The 19,010-nt window shown below is 32.0% G+C and overlaps 1 protein-coding gene across 2 annotated transcripts in view; it reads left to right on the top strand.

Annotated features, from left to right (window-relative positions):
• Nucleotides 1-11,320, top strand: part of LOC143076056 (inter-alpha-trypsin inhibitor heavy chain H3-like) — a 29,391-nt gene extending 18,071 nt beyond the window's left edge. For both annotated transcript variants that reach the window (XM_076251688.1, XM_076251696.1), the window contains exons 8-12: nt 1,351-1,441; nt 2,779-2,955; nt 6,200-6,313; nt 7,043-7,408; nt 9,761-11,320. In XM_076251688.1, the coding sequence (XP_076107803.1) occupies nt 1,351-1,441; nt 2,779-2,955; nt 6,200-6,313; nt 7,043-7,266 (606 nt within the window). In that variant the 3' untranslated portion in view covers nt 7,267-7,408; nt 9,761-11,320. The remainder of the gene's footprint in view (nt 1-1,350; nt 1,442-2,778; nt 2,956-6,199; nt 6,314-7,042; nt 7,409-9,760) is intronic.
• The last annotated feature ends 7,690 nt before the right edge of the window (nt 11,321-19,010 follow it).

Here is a 19,010-nt window from a genome sequence, read left to right as displayed (position 1 = left end):
AATTTCCCTCCTACTTAATTTTTTTCTTCTTATAACAGCTCTTCTATAAAAGCATGCAAAGCAAACCTTTGATCAACTTGCTTTGTATGTTTGTTTGGATGTTTGTATACAACAGATAGGTAGTCTGTTTCAGTCACTTTACTATATACTGGAATTTGATCAGATAAAAAACATAAACTTTATTTCATGTCAATTTTTATTGTCCAATCAAATCCAAGTATATATAAAACAGACCGAAACTCCGCTATCTATTGTTTGCAAACATATCAAGCAAGTTGATCAAAGTTTTATTTTGCATGCTTTTACAGAAAAGCTGTAACACGTATCTGAACATTTAAATTCAGTATTTGAATGAAGTTAAAAAAAAGCAAAAAAGTCATGCCGTCTTTCTTTGTTTTAGACTACATCACTTCTTAGTAAATTGTTTTGCTAGCATACCTTGCTGTTGATGCTTCTAAATTCCCATTTCCAGGTATTTTGATCGTGTCATAAAAACCATTATAGATTAAGACCAAATGTAGTCACCTAAGGTGACCATCAAGACAATATCTCAAAATAAATCAATAATGCTGAAATTCACATTTTTTATGAAAGAAATTATAGCAGCATCCCTTAAAAGACAATTTTATTCTATTAGATATTCAACCATTTTGTATAAAATATAAAGGATACTTTGTATGATTGCCAATGAAACAACTATCCACCAATGAACTCCAAATGAATTGAATTTTAAAAACTATAGGACTTCAACAAGGACCAAAACCCACACCCTTAAGTTAGCTATAAAAACCTCTACATGACAAAACATGAAAACAATTCAAACGAAAAACAATAAGCTTAAAATATGTTCACGAACTTGAAACTAAAAGCACAAATGACAGCCAGCAACCATCGACAACTATTGAATTTTAAGCTCCTGACCTGGGGGTAGACACAAATACACTGAACATACTAATCTAGGAGCACCACTTTACACAGAATCTTCAGACGACTTCTTATAGGTTATATCTTACTTTTGAGTTCATAACTTTTTTTATAGTAGATAGAAAAGGCAATATTTTTAAACAAAATAACATCTACAAATAAAACAAGATGACGGATTTGGCAATTGACACCTAAAAGGAGTTATTGCCCTTGTCTGACAATCTAACCTGTTTTATGGAGCTCAGTCATAGCCACTTTTATAGTAAGAGAAAATAATTGTGTTTTTTTAAAACTTTAATTTGTCCTTTTTGTCGCCTACATGTAGCATTGTCATTATTTCTTTTCAGTTTATAAGCTTAAATATCCCGTTGGTGTCTTTAGACTCTCTGTTATTCTGATTTGCATATGAACTGTTTACATTTTCAGTACAAGTTTGTTACACCTTTGACCTCTATGGTTGTTACAAAACCAGACGAACGAGATCTCGGAGCTTATGAAGAAAACGAAGACGCAGGACGTATGTTGAACCTTATTTTTATATTCAACCATTAAACAATTTGGTTTACTTTTAATTAAGATTATATATCTATACTCTGGTCTCAGGTGGTGAGTTTTCTCATTGGCAATTATACCACATCTTCTTACCTCTATATCAAATGAAAAAAAAAATCTTTTGTCGAAAAGACATTTTATTTGTACGATGTGACCCCAAACAAGTGGTTGTTGCGAATCAAAATTCATAAAAAAAAGAATGGTGAAAAAGAAAATCGATGTTGAGAAAAAAACAATACATTTTTCATGAACTTTGATTACATACAAAGGAATTAAGGATCATACGCAATTGAGACCCCGACAACAAATTAAAGACACATCCAGTGGTCAACATGCGGTCTTCAACATTTGGACGAGTGTTTTTCATCATAATTATGCCAAACTCCAAATTGCCCTGTAGATATGTTGAAAATAAAAGTATGTTAATTTGAGAATAACACCGATTTATTTAATAAGTAATGTAAAATTGAGAATGGAAATGGGGAATGTGTCAAAGAGACAACAACCCGACCAAATAAAAAACAACAGCAGAGGGTCACCAACAGGTCTTCAATGTAGCGAGAAATTCCCGCACCCGGAGGCGTCCTTCAGCTGGCCCCTAAACAAATATATACTAGTCCAGTGATAATGAACGCCATACTAATTTCCAAATTGTACACAAGAAACTAAAATTAAAATAATACAAGACTAACAAAGGCCAGAGGCTCCTGACTTGGGACAGGCGCAAAAATGCGGCGGGGTTAAACATGTTTGTGAGATCTCAACCCTCCCCCTATACCTCTAACCAATGTAGTAAAGTAAACGCATAACAATACGCACATTAAAATTCAGTTAAAGAGAAATCCGAGTCTGATGTCAGAAGATGTAACCAAAGAAAATAAACAAAATGACAATAATACATACTCTACTTCTAATTAGCTGTGTATTAAAATATACCACTCCCACTGATCACGTATTAATAAGATACGCAAAATGACATAATATTTGTTATACACGTTTTCTACGTGGTTGCTTTTAGCCAATGATATTTCAAGAACGGTGTAGGAGGTGAGATAAAGTATAAAAACGCCAAACTGAACCACTAAACAACGCATACATGATACAAACTAACAAGAACCGTTGAAATGGGAAACATTGGTCGTTTTAGATACATGTTTTACTGTTACGACATTAATACTGAGCATAATTTGCAAAGAATGGGTAACTCAATTGTTTCTGAATCATTTCGATCAAAGATAACTTGAAAACGTCTATATCTCATTCTTAACATTTACATTTTGAAATTATTTTTGTTTTGCACAGTTGCCCTTGCTGATACTAGAACTGATCCGATAACAGCAGGTTATTCATCAGGAGGTAGCACATCTAGTCGGACACCATCCGGTGGTTCTTCGTCAACGAGTAGGATAGCTTATAGTAAAAGAAGAGGAAGCGGTGGAGGTGGTGGCGGTGGTGGTGGTGGCAGTCGAGGAGGAGGAGGTGTGTACATTTAAAACAAGAAGAAATATTTGAAAGCCTTTATACACATTTTATAGAAAAAAAATTGTGGTAAAAAGGGGTGTAATAAAAAAATCCTTTTACATTGAGTACAAATAATATTACTTCCCTTTGTTTATTTATTGTCATACTTTTGCATTGGTTTTGAGACAGAAAGAGCAAGTTGAGTTTGATTTCATAACATAACAATCTGTTCAGTAAAACGTATATATGCAATTGATAGCTTACTATGCGGTATTGGTTTTGCTCCTTGTTGCAGACTGTACGGTGACCGATAGTTGTTAACTTCCATGTCAATTGGTTTCTGGTAGAGAGAGACCTCGTTGGCAATCGTACCACATCTTCTTAATTTTATATAAAGTTGCTAATCTGACGTTGTTCTAAAATGTTAACTGAGTTATATATTATAATTCTTAAAATGTTGACCAAATTGCACATGAACAGTTTAATAAAATAAAAAACAGCTTGTATTGCGCCCTTTTTACTAAGGGGTCAATCATTTTCCATCAGTTTTAAAAAACGTTCAAAAACTCCAGTTTTGGTGGGGTTCATGTTGCTTAGTCATTAGTGTTCTTTGTTGTGTCTTCTGTACTATTATTTGTCTGTTTGTCTTTTTTTATGTTTAATTCTTTGCCATGGCGTTGTCCGTTTATTTTCAATCTATGAGTTTGATTGTCCCTCTGGTATTTTTTGTCACTCTTGTATCTTTTGTCCCTCTTTTAAAAAAATGCTTTTAAATTAAGGGGGACAAATTTTGCTTTGAAAAAAAATACTAAGTACGTATGTCTACTATGCAGTCCAGAATTTGATTTTGAGAGGAGGATACTTTTTTTACAACAAAAATGAGCGGTCCTTTAATGCTATAAAATTGTCAGCGTAGTGAAGTCGTCTTGTCCGAAGAAATTGGTGTCCAGGCAGTAACTTGATTATTAGGGTATGGATCACTATAAAATTGAAACACAAGGTTCCATACCACAAAAATAGGTTTGAATTGCTTTTGGGTGTTTTTGTCTGAACTGTAAATAGAAATTTGGGACCAAAAAGTGGTCAACACATCATTTTTTTCTTGTTTTAATAACCTTCGTATAAGTGTACGGATCTTAATGACACTGTACCAAAAGGTTCCATATCTCATACAAAAGGTGAGGATTTATTTTTGGAGTTGTGGCCCAAACTGTTTAGAAATGGGTGTTGAAAACATTTTTTTCTCGTTTACTGACAATTATAACTTGAATATAAATCAATGAATATCTATGAAATTGTACCACAAGGTTTCATACCAAAAATAGAATGGTGGGATTGATTTTGGGGTTGATGCCACTAGACGTATGGTAAAAAGGACCTTCACAATACTTTGTAATACTATGTATCAATTGCTTTTTTGAAAATATGCTATTTTTAACATTTTCCATAAAACCGGGATTGATGTTAAGATTGTTGACTTACTTATACGTTAAAATAAATAATATGAATTATAATGTAAGTATAAGTCACTGTTTAAGAAAAATTAAAAAAAAAACAAATTCTTGGACTATTATATTAACGTTAGTATAATAGTCCCAGGATTAAAGTGTTGATAAAATAAGATAATGAAAAGGAAAATAGCTGGCGATATACTACCTACATCTTTCACTTAATCAAAGACAACTCAAGAAGCATTTGAACTTTAACGTAAATTGAGGGAGCGAATTTACCAAATTACAACAAACATATATAAACGTGAAATTGGGGATAAGAGACAGAAACAAGAAACGAAATATTTACAATTTTACTAGCAAAGATAGGAGACTTCTTCTGGCAGAGAGAACATTGCATAATTTTAAGAAATAGAAGAAACTGGTAATACACAAATAGTAAAAAAGAGAAGAAAATAAGACATCGAAGGTTATAAGCAAAGACAGCCAATGTGATATGTTGTAAGTACGCTCGTCTGAGAGTAAAGAGGTTAGCCTCAGATTTGTCCTGCATTTGTTTCACTCATAGTATCTAACTAAGTTTTAAAGTTTTAAAACATTTCGAAGATAAAAAATGCCAAAAAAATATACAAAACTTTTTCAAATGACTTTTTCATTCATTTTGTGACATAAATTAGGCAGTTAGTTTCTCATCTGAATTGTTTTATATTGTCATTTCGGGACCTTTTATAGCAGATTATGTGGTATGCGCTTTGCTCAACGTTTGAAACTTTCCGTGGAACAACGTCAAAATCGTCGTTTTATTAGGAACGTCGTGTAACGCTAAGTGACACCAATACCGTGCGTAACGTCATATTTCTTTAACAGTGATAATGAGACTTGGTTCAAATTTTGGAATTGTTGGTGATCTTTAGTACTTCGATGCTGAATTTAACCGTGTATTTAGATTTTGGATATTGAGTACCGTTTTTAAATTGATCCTCGTTGAGATCCAAAGTGTAAAAAAATATTTGTTTAATTTCAACAACATTGGTGATTCTTTGATATGCCAAATATAACCATGTATAGTTGGATTTTTATTTTAATGGTCTGATTCAAATTTGTCCTCACTCAGGTGTAAAGGGTCCAAATTAAACTTTGTTGGATTTCAACAAAAACTGAATTGGTTCGTTCTTAATCTGATTATAACCGTGTACCTTTTTTTAATTTTTGGACCTGGTTTTCAAGTTTATTCACATTGCGATTTAGAGGGTACAAAATTTAACTGATTTGGATTTTTATAACAATCAAATTTTTATGGATTCTTTATATTCTAAACGTGTATTTAGAATTTCGATTTTAGGCACAGTTTTCAAGTTGACAAAAATGGGGTTCCCAAATTAATCTTTGTTTGATTTTCTCAAAAATTTAATATTATATGGAATTCTTTCATTTGCGCAATCTAACGGTGTATTTGGAACGTGTACGTGAACAAAACAAACTATCTATAAATATTATATATTTCCACAAAAGTTTCAGATTTTATTGCCGTTCCTTAGCAGAGTGCATCCAGGTCCAATACTAACTGGCTCAACTTAGTTTAATTGATTATGATATCATAATTTGGTTTGAATTTGGATGATATAAACGCTAAAAATGTGATAAAATTTGCGGTTGAGGCTCAATGATTCTCTAGTTTCAGGCGTTCTAAACTATACGCTTGGTAGATAACTATCACATTTTATCTGAGAACATATGTTGAAATTAATCTTTATCTTTTATTTTCCATGTATTCTTGGTGTTTTATTCTTTAATCTTACTCTTTATTTCAGGTGGAGGAGATCCACATTTTATGCTGAGGATAAATGGTATAGAATCCCCGATATGCTTTGATGTCGACGAACGTGACGGAGATGTCATCCGGATGTTGAAAGATCCAATCGCAGGTACGCATTGTCATTTGCTAATTCAATAGATACATGGATGCTAGAACATGTGCAATGAAACGCATTAGATCATGAAAAAGGGTTTCTAGTGTTCCTAGTTCTTCAGTGTAATTATTTCAACGTATGCATCTTTTATCTGCATAAATATTTAGATTCGTAAACTGAAATGTTGTTGATTTGATTCTGAAATAAAAACCTTGTACTACAAGTATCTTGAAAGTACCCAAAAGCCCAAAATTACTTATAAAAGATTAAACATTTTTCTAAAGTATCTATAACTATTGTATCAACAGTGTAAATCAAGCTGTAAATTAACTGAAAATCTATCTATTTTTGGAGAGTGTCAATCAGATGACTTTTTTACTGTATTGAATATATATCTGATCCATAAAATGCCTTGATTCATGTATTCTCCACTGACAGTCGGCATTTCTGTGTTCCTCTTTTCATGCTAATGTTTGCCTATATCTATATGAGGCAGACTTCATACAGAAACTTCTCAAGTAAATAAATCTAGCAGACTCCTTTAATTTAACATACCGCTATAAAGATGAGGTCCTTTCCCTGAAAAGATCAACGTTTGTTGATAAAATACGTTGCAGCAATCGCAATGAACTCGAAACAAAGGCTAACAGTTTAGCCTGACAATTATCGTGAATACCAATTTGACATTTCCAGGTAATATTTTTCAGTTTCTTTAATAATCTTTATATTCATTTCTTAAAACAGGTATAACTATTAATGCTGGAATTATTGGATCAACAGCTAAAAAACATAACGGAGAGTTTAAAACATTTGTTGGAGAACTTGTCATCTTGGCCCCTGCAACACGCATTTACATAAAACCAGATGACATTATATTTAATGGAGCTGCATTATCTTGGAATGACGAAAGCGTCTTTGAAATGGAAGGAATAAAAATACACGTGAACAGAAATGAACTTCATGATTGAACAGTATACATTGATTTTGGAAATGACATCATTATTGAAATCCGTCGACTTATGAAGAAAGGGACTGATCGTGCTGTTAACCACCTTAACATGTACATTGACAAAGAAACGGGAATATCAAATATAGCCGGAGGTATCTTAGGTAAGGTTACATTTTATCAGATTTTAATTACAGATAAGCAGAAGTTACCTATTCATATATCTATAATTCAATTGCATTTTAAATCATTGGCATAGGAAGACATGGATAATTTCCTGATTGTCTATCAAACCTTTTATAGACTGGCAGTTTATTAAGTCATTCGGTCTTTAAGATCTTGCAGCTGCTACTTAGAATTTATAAAACGTCACCAGTGTCTGAGCAGAAAGTTGATGAACTAGGATTAAAAGAACGTACGCTCGTCCTTTTTCTAAAAAAAGTTCATGTGAAGGTTTCAAGACCGTGTTCATAAATATGTCATATAACTTCAAAAATAATACATGATGGTCTTTAAGTAAAGATTCAAGGTACTGACCTTGTATATCATCTAAAAAACGTGTTATAGTATTCTTTTATTTGTTTTTGAAAATTATTAACCTTTAGCATGTTTAGTGTAATATCCGTTTTGCACGGCTCGGTAACTATGCACCCTGCCAATGTGTTGTTCTGCTGTGGTCATTCTTTGTATTCGTGTCTTTCGTTTTTGCTTATGTGCTTTGTCTATATGTCATTTTGTTTTTCTTTGTTGACATATTTGTAAGTTTGTATAATGATTAAGACTATAACACAATGTTGACTGTTATTCCCCTATTTTTGACTTTTTTGTTTACCTTTTATGTGCGTTTGTTTTGTTCACCCATTGTAAACAGTTTTCAATATAATGGAATTTTATGCGCCTGTCAAACAAGTGAGATTTAAGTCACAATTTTCTACATAAGGAAATGCATGTAACTAGTCAGGAATATGACAGTTATTTTCCATTTGTTGGATGTGTTTGATATTTTGATTTTGCCATTTGATACAAGTCTTTCCGATTTGAATTTTCCTTTCTGTTGAAGACAATTCTACAAACAGGATGACATAATTAAAGCCATTGCTAAACAGGCATTATTATGCAAATATTAATATTTAAAAAAAAAAATCTCTTAATACCCTCAATGATCTTCAACTTTGTACTTTACTTGGCCCTTGAATTATTTTATTTGAGCATCACTAGGATGGTGTCTTTTGTAGACGGAGCGCTTCTGGCGTACACATATATAAACCTGGTATCTTTGATAATGATTTTGTTACAACCACTATGTCAAATCCACGGTTGCTGGCCGCTTCCACCTTGCGGATATCACCAATCTAGAAGTCAGCACTTTTGTACATACTGCTTTTATTACTAGTATATAGATGATCATATTTATCGATTAACATCTCACAAAATATTTCATTTTTCGAAATACATAGAATTTTTTACCACAGGAAAAGACTACCCAAGCTTTATTTTGCAAAAGGCATGGGTTCGCCATAATAATTATTTTTAAAAGTAGTATTGTAAGAAGCTAAAAAAAAGTACGAAAAGGACAATGAAAAGCCAAAAAAAAAAAAAAAAAAAGTTCTTGGCAGTTTTGTATTAAGGGCATACAATATAGTAGCAAATAAAATCAACAACGTCATAAAATCGGTAACGTGAATTTTTAAAGTATTTGCAATGGATACAAACATGTCGTATATTTAATCTACGATAGCTAAAACTTAATCACATGGATTCATTTTTTTCTCTTTTGCAATTGACTATTTAAAGAATGCCATATCAGAATTGCAAGAAAAAAAAATAACTATATAATTATTTATATAATGATGCATTTGTATAAGCATAAGAATTAAAAAATCAAGTCAGTCTATTTTGGATTTAAATGACTGTATTTGGAATGCAAAGTGGAAAAACATTATACCTTCTACTGTAACGCAAAAGATAACCTACAAATTCATGAACGAGTAGATACCAGTTTATAGATCATGCATGGAGTGAGTGTGAAAATGTCTATCAGTATTGCAAGGATTTCATGCCAAAATTTTACTGATATTGTGTCGAACGGGCATGAGTGACCATATTTTTGTTACTTCTGGTTTGTATTCATATAGAAATATTGACTTGACTGGACATGCTGGATGTATTCAGTAACTGTATTACACTTTTGTTTATTACATGTTCATTTAAAATAATCACAGTAAAACACAATGGGTACCGCATGTGGAGCAGTATCTGCTTACTTTTCCGGAGCACCTGAGATCACCCCTAGTTTTTGATGGGGTTCGTGTTGTTTATTCTTTAGTTTTCTATGTTGTGTCACGTGTACTATTGTTTGTCTGTTTGTCTTTTTCTTTTTTAGTCATGGCGTTGTCAAGTTATTTTTGATCTTTGAGTTGGAACTCAGGTATCTTCTCCTCTAAGACACATCCTAGTTTTTATATTGTAAATATAGTTGATGACATGCTTATCAACATTTGTATTATATATTTCAGGTCAGTGTGTTCATAAAAAGACAACACTATTTAAGATTGGTCAGGACAAAAAAGGAAGAGAGCATGGCCACTTTAGAGAGACTGAAAATATGACTAAAACTCATTTTAATGCCATTCTACACAAGAAGCCAGGTATAATTACTGGCAAAATGGTCTGGTGTTGGAATGTCTACAAGAAAACTGAAGGACTTTTAGATGGTGATTTGAAAGATTATTTCATTTCTGATATTGGTTATGCATAAGTCCTTGGATGGAGTGAACTTCCCATTAACACCATACACCATTACACCATTCATCATACACCATTACGTAATACACCATATGCCATTACACAATACACGTTATACCTTTGCACTATAAACCTTACACATTACACCATAACGCAATTTAATTTTAAAAAAAGCATGCGACTACAAAATTATTTATTTTCTTTTGAAAAAGAATTTGAACACAATATGTAAATTAAGTATAAAATTAAAATCAGTTCTTATCAATATTTTGCATAGTTTCAAACGTCGTACGCTATTCATTCACACATTCCCGATCGCACGTTACACCATTACACCATTACACCATTCCCCTTACACCACACACCATAGCAACGCACACCTTCTACCATTACACCATATGCCATACAACATTACACCATACACGTTATTTGGGATGTTTACACCATCCAAGGGATGTAGTATCAAATTGTTTATTATTCGAAATACCCTTATCTCAGTGAGTTAAATGAGTTCATTGTATTGGAATTGTTCAATGGCAATGTTATTAATATGCTATGTAATATGGCGTTAAGACTGCTAGAACTACGTCATCAGTTCCTATTATCAACGTATTGACTTCTTTTTGTAGCCATTACTAATGCAAGTTCTCATATTTAGAGAAACATTTGTTTTTATTCAAAAGCACACAGAAGAATACAGAGAGAGATTTAGTCAACATCACCGAGACAGCAATCTTAAATATGATATGAATATACATATATTACATTATCCCCTCATACACCATAGAACAATCAATAGAAAGTTTTTTTTATAACACATCAATGTGTGCTTCTTATTACCTTAAAACAATTAATCTCCATTTTTTTTTATGATACTGCTTGTCGAGATGTAAAGGAAAACTTGTTAAAATTTTGAAACCATGGTAGTTTTAAATAATGCGAATACATTGTATATATTCAAACAATCAAAATTGGTGAAATCTTTTCAAATAGGTGAAATCTTGTTGCTTAAAGTATGGTTAAAATTCTCAGAACCATAAATGTGACAATGATCGTCGCGAAGTATAAGTCCTGTCTTAACGAATATTGATTTATAATTAATTAGCTTTACTCCAATATCAAGATCCAAAGCATATATTCTTTCAATAGAGTGGTGATATCTGGAAGCTTAGGTGACAAGATTTACATTCCGTGAAAGACAGGAATTCATATTGAATTTATAATATATATATATATGATTTACATGTATCTTCTTTAAATTTTGTATGTACAAATTATAAAATTACAGCACAGTATTGTATATGTAAGGTATTAAATCTAGTTTTGAAAAATGGTGTTTATTTCTTTCATGCTAGAAAAGCATGGGCATATACCCCAATGGAAACAATGTTTATTTGTATAAATAAGTCATGTTATTAGAAATTTTGTTAAACTAGCACTACATGAAATTCTCTGACATTTTTAAGTAATGTTACAAATTGAATTTTTAATGGTATTTTTTTGAAATATTTTATTCCTCATATCGAATTATTGTCAAAAAATTTTCTTGCGACACCCTCAGTTTATGTTCGATTCGTGAAAATTGTGGCAGTTGCACCAATAGTAGGGTGCCCAATAAACAAATTTGATCGATTTGCCTTAACGGAATAAAACACGGCTATATTTTATATCATTAGAAAGAGGAAAACAAGCCTCATCGAAATACCGTTGTCGTCGTTGTCTGTCGTGGTCACGATTTTTTTTAAAATCAGGGTCAAAGGTCAAGCATAAATTCAAGAAAAGTGCACAGTCACATTAAGATAGCCTGTATCTCATACATATATGCTTTTGGAGCAAAATAAAAACAACTAGTTTATAGAAAAATATCATTTGCATCTACATTTAGAACTTATTTTATATTTTTATCGCCAAAAATGACTTTAAATTGACTTTTTTGCATATAGGGTGCACATTTGAAATTTTCAAACATCTGTTAAGCAACAGTACCCTTGACGTATTTCAATTTCTAAATTTGAAATTTATGTATTCAATTCGTTACAAGTAAGATCTAAAGATGTTTTTAAAATCTTAACTTTAATCATTTGTCGAAAACAAAATGTGTTTTTCATGTCTTTTGATAGTAAGGTGTTCTAGGTAAATATAAAATTTCTGTTATTGGGTGTGAAAGAGTATTATTTTATAAATGATTTGTTTCGAAATTAACGGTCGAATTTGGGTGAATATAAAGCTCTGTGTATAGCTTTGCTTTACAGAAGAAAAAAATACTGCAAACGGAGAAAAGGGGGGAGGGGGCTAAAGTAATGAAAACGAAACGTCTATTAGAAACTGGTAAAACTTCCCTCCTACATATACAAATGACTCAATGAGCAACAATTGGCTATAAGCATTCCAAAAATATAACAAGGGAGAGGGTTATGTACAGCACCGATGTATTTTACAATCAATTGCAAACCAAAAAGGCGTTAGAAACCAATGGAACATTAAAAACTTATAAAATTAAGACAAACATTTATCGCTAGAACAAATAAAGGCAACAGTAGTATACCGCTTTTCAAAAATCGTAAATCAATGGACAAAATTTGGCGGAAAAAAAATAAATAATAATAATCAGAACAAATACAATAGGTCTTTTCACAGAAAAGTGGAAAGACCTAACTATAAAAACCAACAAAAAAAATATTTCCTAAAACAAAACAACGATCTTTAAAATAACTGAACTATTCAAAACATACAAATCGACCATACAACAAGCAAAACAGAGAAATGAAGTTAGTTACAATTGTCCTAGTAAATAACCTGAGAGTGTAGGCTACAAAACGGCACAAGAAAAGGCGTGTTTTAATCAAGGCAGAATTATCACTTAATTTTTGTTTTACATTGCTATTTTCTTCTCAACAATTAACAATACGCGTAAGATATTTGGCACACATATGAACAATGTCTTATTGGTGTAATCAGAGTAGACATCCCGTGAAAGTAACACCCAATATACTTTATTCGTTCAAATTGTGGTAAATTTCATCTAAAAAATAGTCTTTTAAAATCATGAAATACTTATACTTAGATTATATAAATTTTCTCAGTTTTTGTTATATGATAAATTTAATTTTTAAGCTAAATGATAAGTATCAATTAAAGAAGTAACACAGAAAGCAATAATTTTATTTTTCGTGGAAGATGGCCTGTACGATGAGGTATCTTTGGGTACCATAAGAAACCACAAAATTTTGAAAAACGTGACCACGGGAGTTTACGACGACATTCATAATTGGAAAATATAATGATATTGCAATAGTTTGCATATAAATGTAGCCGTGTGTTATCCGTTAACTTAAACTCGTTAACTAGACATCTTTTTCGATACTGGGCACCCTACTACAAGCCTGGCCAGGTAAACATTACGTTTGTTTAAAGTAAGACATTACATTTTATTGACATTTATCGTAAAACAACTTCAAATTTATTGATATTTCTGGTTGAAACATAGAATTTTGCCAAAAGATCGACGATCTTTGTTTCAAACTAGAGTCTGATATGCAATTTTTGTTTGCTGGCCAATAAATGTAAAAGTTACAAATAAACTGGCAAACCAAGTCTTTGTATTTATAAAATAATTCAAGTAATATGAAACGAGTTAATGTTTATCAAATTATTGAACAAATGCATGTTTATATCATCAATTTAGTCTTCTGTGCACGATTTATCATTTTTACGCATCTTTCCGTATAATCGTATTTTTTTTCTCTCGGTCTGTTATGATGTAAAGATATGACAGCTAATTAATTTTCGTGTTTTGAAGCCGTAGGTTACAGATTGTCACATTTATAGTAAACAATCAACAAAGAGTCATGGATATTCACCTCGTGTATAAATAAAGGCAACAGTAGTATACCGCTGTTCAAAACTCATAAATCTATGGACAAAAAACAAAATCGGGGTAACAAACTAAAACTGAGGGAGACACATTAAGTATTAGAGGAGAACAACGACACAACATTAAAATGTAACACACACAGCAACGGACTAAGCATTAGACAACATCCGATGAGAATAACCAATATAACATCAAAACCAAATACATGAATTTGGGATAGAAAAGTACCGTGACACGTCTTATAGTAATGTGAATTCACACTCAAAAATAGGAGAAAACAAACGACACAACGGAAACACAACGTAAAAATGTTACACACACAGAAACGAACTATGATATAACAATGGCCATTTTTCTGACTTGGTACAGGACATTTTTAAAGAAAAAAATGGTGGGTTGAACCTGGTTTTGTGGTTTTGTTGCATGCCAAACCTCGCACTTTGATGGCATTGTTAAATATAACATTAAAATGACAACATAATAATACAGGACTACAACACAAATAAATAGCAGAAACTATTAGCCAATATCATGTACAATACGATAATAGTTTATTTAAATGACAGATCCATGCGTGTTGCAATCACCGGATTTTTACGAGAAAGATCACGCTGAGTTCACCTGCATACGGAAAATATATCGGAGAATTGTTTACTGTATGCAAACAATTAAAAAGTTTACATTTCATATAAATTTGGACAAATTATAGAATTTTATTGAGAAAAAAGTATATGAACATATTGAGTTTTATACTAACAACTAGCCATTCAGTTATAAAAAAAAACATATGCATCATTTTTTTTAATTTGACGTTTCATATGGTCTAAAGTTTTTACGATTTTTTTTGGTCGTTTTTGCTTTATATCCGAAAAGTTATTACAGATAAATAGAAACCTATATAGACTAAAAATATCAGCAAGACGTAATCTACAAATGGAGGAAATAGTTATCAAGTCAGGAATACCAGTTGTTATCCATTCGTTCGATGTGTTTGAGCTTTTGAATTTGTCATTTTCTAAAGGACTTTTCGTTTAGAATTATCCAAGTAGTTCGGCAGTTTTGTCATTTTACGCTTTGTTTTAAGATGAATTAGTCCGTACGATAAAATTAAGTCGAAAAAGGCATATGTCACAATTTGACGTCGCAAACGTTTGCCTTCAAGGGATTATTTCTTTCTTATTTTGCTTTTCCATGGCTGTTTATTTTTAAAATTTATTGCTAACTCCATTAATTAACGTACTTACACTCCATTTTCTATGGACTTTTATCTGGTTTTACTATTTAATATTCTCATTCATCAACTTTTTTTATCTTCTCATTTTTGTGTTCCCTATCGTTAAGCTGGAAAAAAATTGTGAATAGATAAGATAAATATACAAATATGTGTATGGTGTTTTTTAAAAAAAAACATGTGAATAAATAAACTCAACATAGATACCAGCCAAGATTACATTTTGTATTTACGCCAGACGCGCGTTTCGTCTACCAAAATACTCATCAGTGACGCTCGAATCCAAAAAAGTTAAAAAGGCCACATAAACGAGAAATGTCGTTTTTACCATCATATCAAGCAACCCTGAGAGACAATGAAAACATCGCAAAGACCGAAAAATGACTCTTCCATGGATTCAATTTCCATCAGAACATAGATATCAACGCAATAACTTTATGTATTTGTCTTACATACCATAGATGTGCGCTTCTTATTTTAAAAGCAACTTTAATCGTGATTTTCAAAGATCTTGTAAAAGTCTTTAGAGGAGTTCGGTAAAAGGCTGTTTTATTTAACGGAAACTATGTATTATTTACAAATATATTTAGAATGACAAGCATGGAATATCACTTATACTCCAGTTACACTAAAAAAAACACATATAGGCGTAATCTTGTAATAAAGTACCTCCATCAACAGATTCCTTTTTGACTCTGGAAAGAACATTCTTGAAAAAAGTACAATAACAAAAATACCGACATCCGAGGAAAATTAAATACGGAATGTGTTTTATCAAATGTCAAAATCTAAAGCTCAAACACATCAAACGAATGATTAACATCAATACACATGGAAAAAAATATTGCAACACCGAATTAAAATTCAAATTAAACAGTCTTTATTTTTTTGTGAAAAAAATTGTTAAAATAGAATTAGTTAGACATTATTTGAATCTGACCTGAGTTTAATCAATAAATATCGACTTGATAAGTTCTTATCTGCACATGCAGCTACTATACCCTTAAAAAATAAAACAGAAGTACCGGGTCGATGCCACTGCTGGTGGAGATTTATTTCCCCGAGGGTATCACAAGCCAAGTAGTCAGTACTTTTTGTGCTGACATGAATTGTCATTGATATGGTTATATTTATAAATTTACTGTTTACAAATTTTTGAACTTTTTTAATTACTAAGGCTTTTCTACCTCAAGCATAGATCACCTTAGCTGTATTTGGCAAAACTTTTAGGAATTTTGGTTCTCAATGCTCTTCAACTTCGTACTTTATTTGGCCTTTTTAACTTTTTTGGATTCCAGCGTCACTGATGAGTCTTTTGTAGACGAAACGCGCGTCTGGCGTATATACTAAATTTAGTCCTGGTATCTATGATGAGTTTAATAATCCTCATTGTTTTCAACATTTAAAAAAAAAAAACAAGTTTATAAAGTTAATTTAATTGACACCTTGTAATGGGTCCTCCAAAACTCTTAACTGCAGCGAGATGGCAGATTATCAGCATGAGAGAAGCAGGTATGTCGCTGTGACAATTGTACGTATTATTGGTCATCACCATTCCACTATAAATCGTTTTGAGAACAAAAATCAGGCAACAAACGATGTGCAAGACCTCCCGAGATCAAGAAGACCCCCTATAACATCTGCTACGGAAAATCAAGCATAATGAAGGTTGGTCAGATGGAAACCTATTGCAAACAATACAAACAGAGAGTGGTTGCCATAATACAGGAGACTTTAAACAAAAACTGTTCGATATCGACTCATCACTACTGGTTATCATGCGATAAGACTATTTGGGGGTCGACCTTTGCTTATAAACAGATATACAATAGCCTGTATCTAATGTAATGCAGAGCTCGTCAAAGTTGGATATTAGCATCGCAGAGGAAGATCCATTGTTCCAATAAAATTCGGTTTATCTTCCTTGGTCCGATCGTAGTCCGGAATTGAACCATATCGAGCATATATGGAACACTATTGGGCGTAAAGTGCGCGAAAGGACACTACAGTTCAAACATGACCTTCATCAGGAATGGTTTTGGTTACCTCAGCAACAAATTAGTCGACATGTGGCATTAACTATGTTTCAATTTTATTTTACAAATATTTTATCATATGTTATCCAAAATTATTTTACGAGGCTGATTTTTCAAGGTTTAAAAAATCAAGTGTTGCAACACCTTTTTCCATGTTTATATCTTATTCATGACTTGTTACAGACATGTAGAAAATGATAGATTAAATCAGGTTTTATAGAAAGCTTAACCTCTCACTTGCATGACAGTCGCATACATATCCATTATATTGACAACGATGTGTGAACAAAACTAACAGACATAACAGGTAACACTGTAAACCACAGGGGTACAGCAGTCAACATTATGTTATAATTTTAATCACTATAAAATCAAACAAATAGGTTAACAAAGAAAAGCAATTAACATTATATAAACAAAGCACATAAGCAAACCCGAAAGACAAGAATACAAAAACTTACCATAGCACAAAAGCACGACGACGGGATGTATAGGTACGGAGCTACGTCAAAAGTAGAATCGCAATAAATACTGAACTCCGAGGAAAATTAAAAAAGGAAAGTCCCTAATCAAATTGCAAAATCAAACAAAAATGGATAACAACTGTCATATTCCTGTCTTGGTACAAGATAGATATTACAAAAACGGAATAAGCAGGAAAAGTAATTAACTAAATTGGCTAAAGGATATCATGTAAAATTTCACAATCCTGAAGCAGCACCAATAGTTTTAAACCATGCACTGAAATAAGAACATATATATGGCATATACCAAAATATGAAAATTACCATGCGAACCAACACTCAGTCTTTCTATTTATTCAGCTCATCGTTTAACATATCTTAATATATCTTCTTGTCAGATCCTTTAATTTTTCGTTGAAAATGCTGTCTTTATATTTATAATGCTTCCAATGTTTCTAATTTCTCAGCATGTGCTTTGATGTAAAGGGCATGCAAAAAGGCCAATACCAGTGTCATCTGTTCGTCAGACGACGTTGAGATCATTATAAATGACTTTCCAATAAATGTTAGATAATTAAGAAAGGTTTCTCATAAAGTGTATAACTTTCATTTACTATTTTGTTCAAAGACTTGGGAACACGCATGTCTGCTACATTAGAAGAAAAGTTTTATTAATAACAATAATTTCGAATCACTGTCATCACGTATACAGAAAAGTGAAATGTTTGACCTTCAGCGTAGGTACAAGTATACTTTAATATTAAGTAGCACTCGTCTACAAATCAGTTGTGGGAATTCCATTTAATGTATCAGGGGAAAATTAACAAAAGCTGAAATAGCATTCACCCCTGATTGCAATAAATGTATGTACGTAAAGAGTAATGGTTACAAGAGCGCAATTATTTGTTTACATTTTACCAGCAAGTTTTTTACCCCAAGATGGTACTTATAATTGAATCCTATACGGTTTCTGATTGGTTGATACTGGATTGGAATTACATTTAATCGAAAGCTTATCCAATTAGGTTTAAAAATTGCCGAAAATCATTTATTTAATAATATATAATCAAATTTTATGAAGTATAGAAAATATCGTCAATTTCTGTACGTCGGACCAATTAAAAATATGCCTTTTTCATTAAGCGAACAAAGTGGACGATCTTTTTCAACTGCATCTTAAGTCAATTTGAGCCGCATGACCCTTTTTTTAGTTGTAATGCAACACTAGCATTTCTAGTAACAGGAACTGCTACCCGTTTTTCCCTAGTTTGTGTAGTCTTCGAAAAAAAAAATCCGGAACACTAGTGGTACCCTATGGAAAATGCATTACGAATAATTGCGCTCTTGTAACCTTTAGCTTCTGTGTAGATTATTATCTGCATAAACTTCAACAAAAGACATAAATCTGTAAATACT

This window comes from Mytilus galloprovincialis, chromosome 1 (genome assembly GCF_965363235.1).
Source record: "Mytilus galloprovincialis chromosome 1, xbMytGall1.hap1.1, whole genome shotgun sequence".
NCBI lineage: Eukaryota > Metazoa > Mollusca > Bivalvia > Mytilida > Mytilidae > Mytilus > Mytilus galloprovincialis.
Note: the sequence above shows the minus strand (reverse complement) of the source record. Positions and strands in the feature narration are given on the sequence as shown.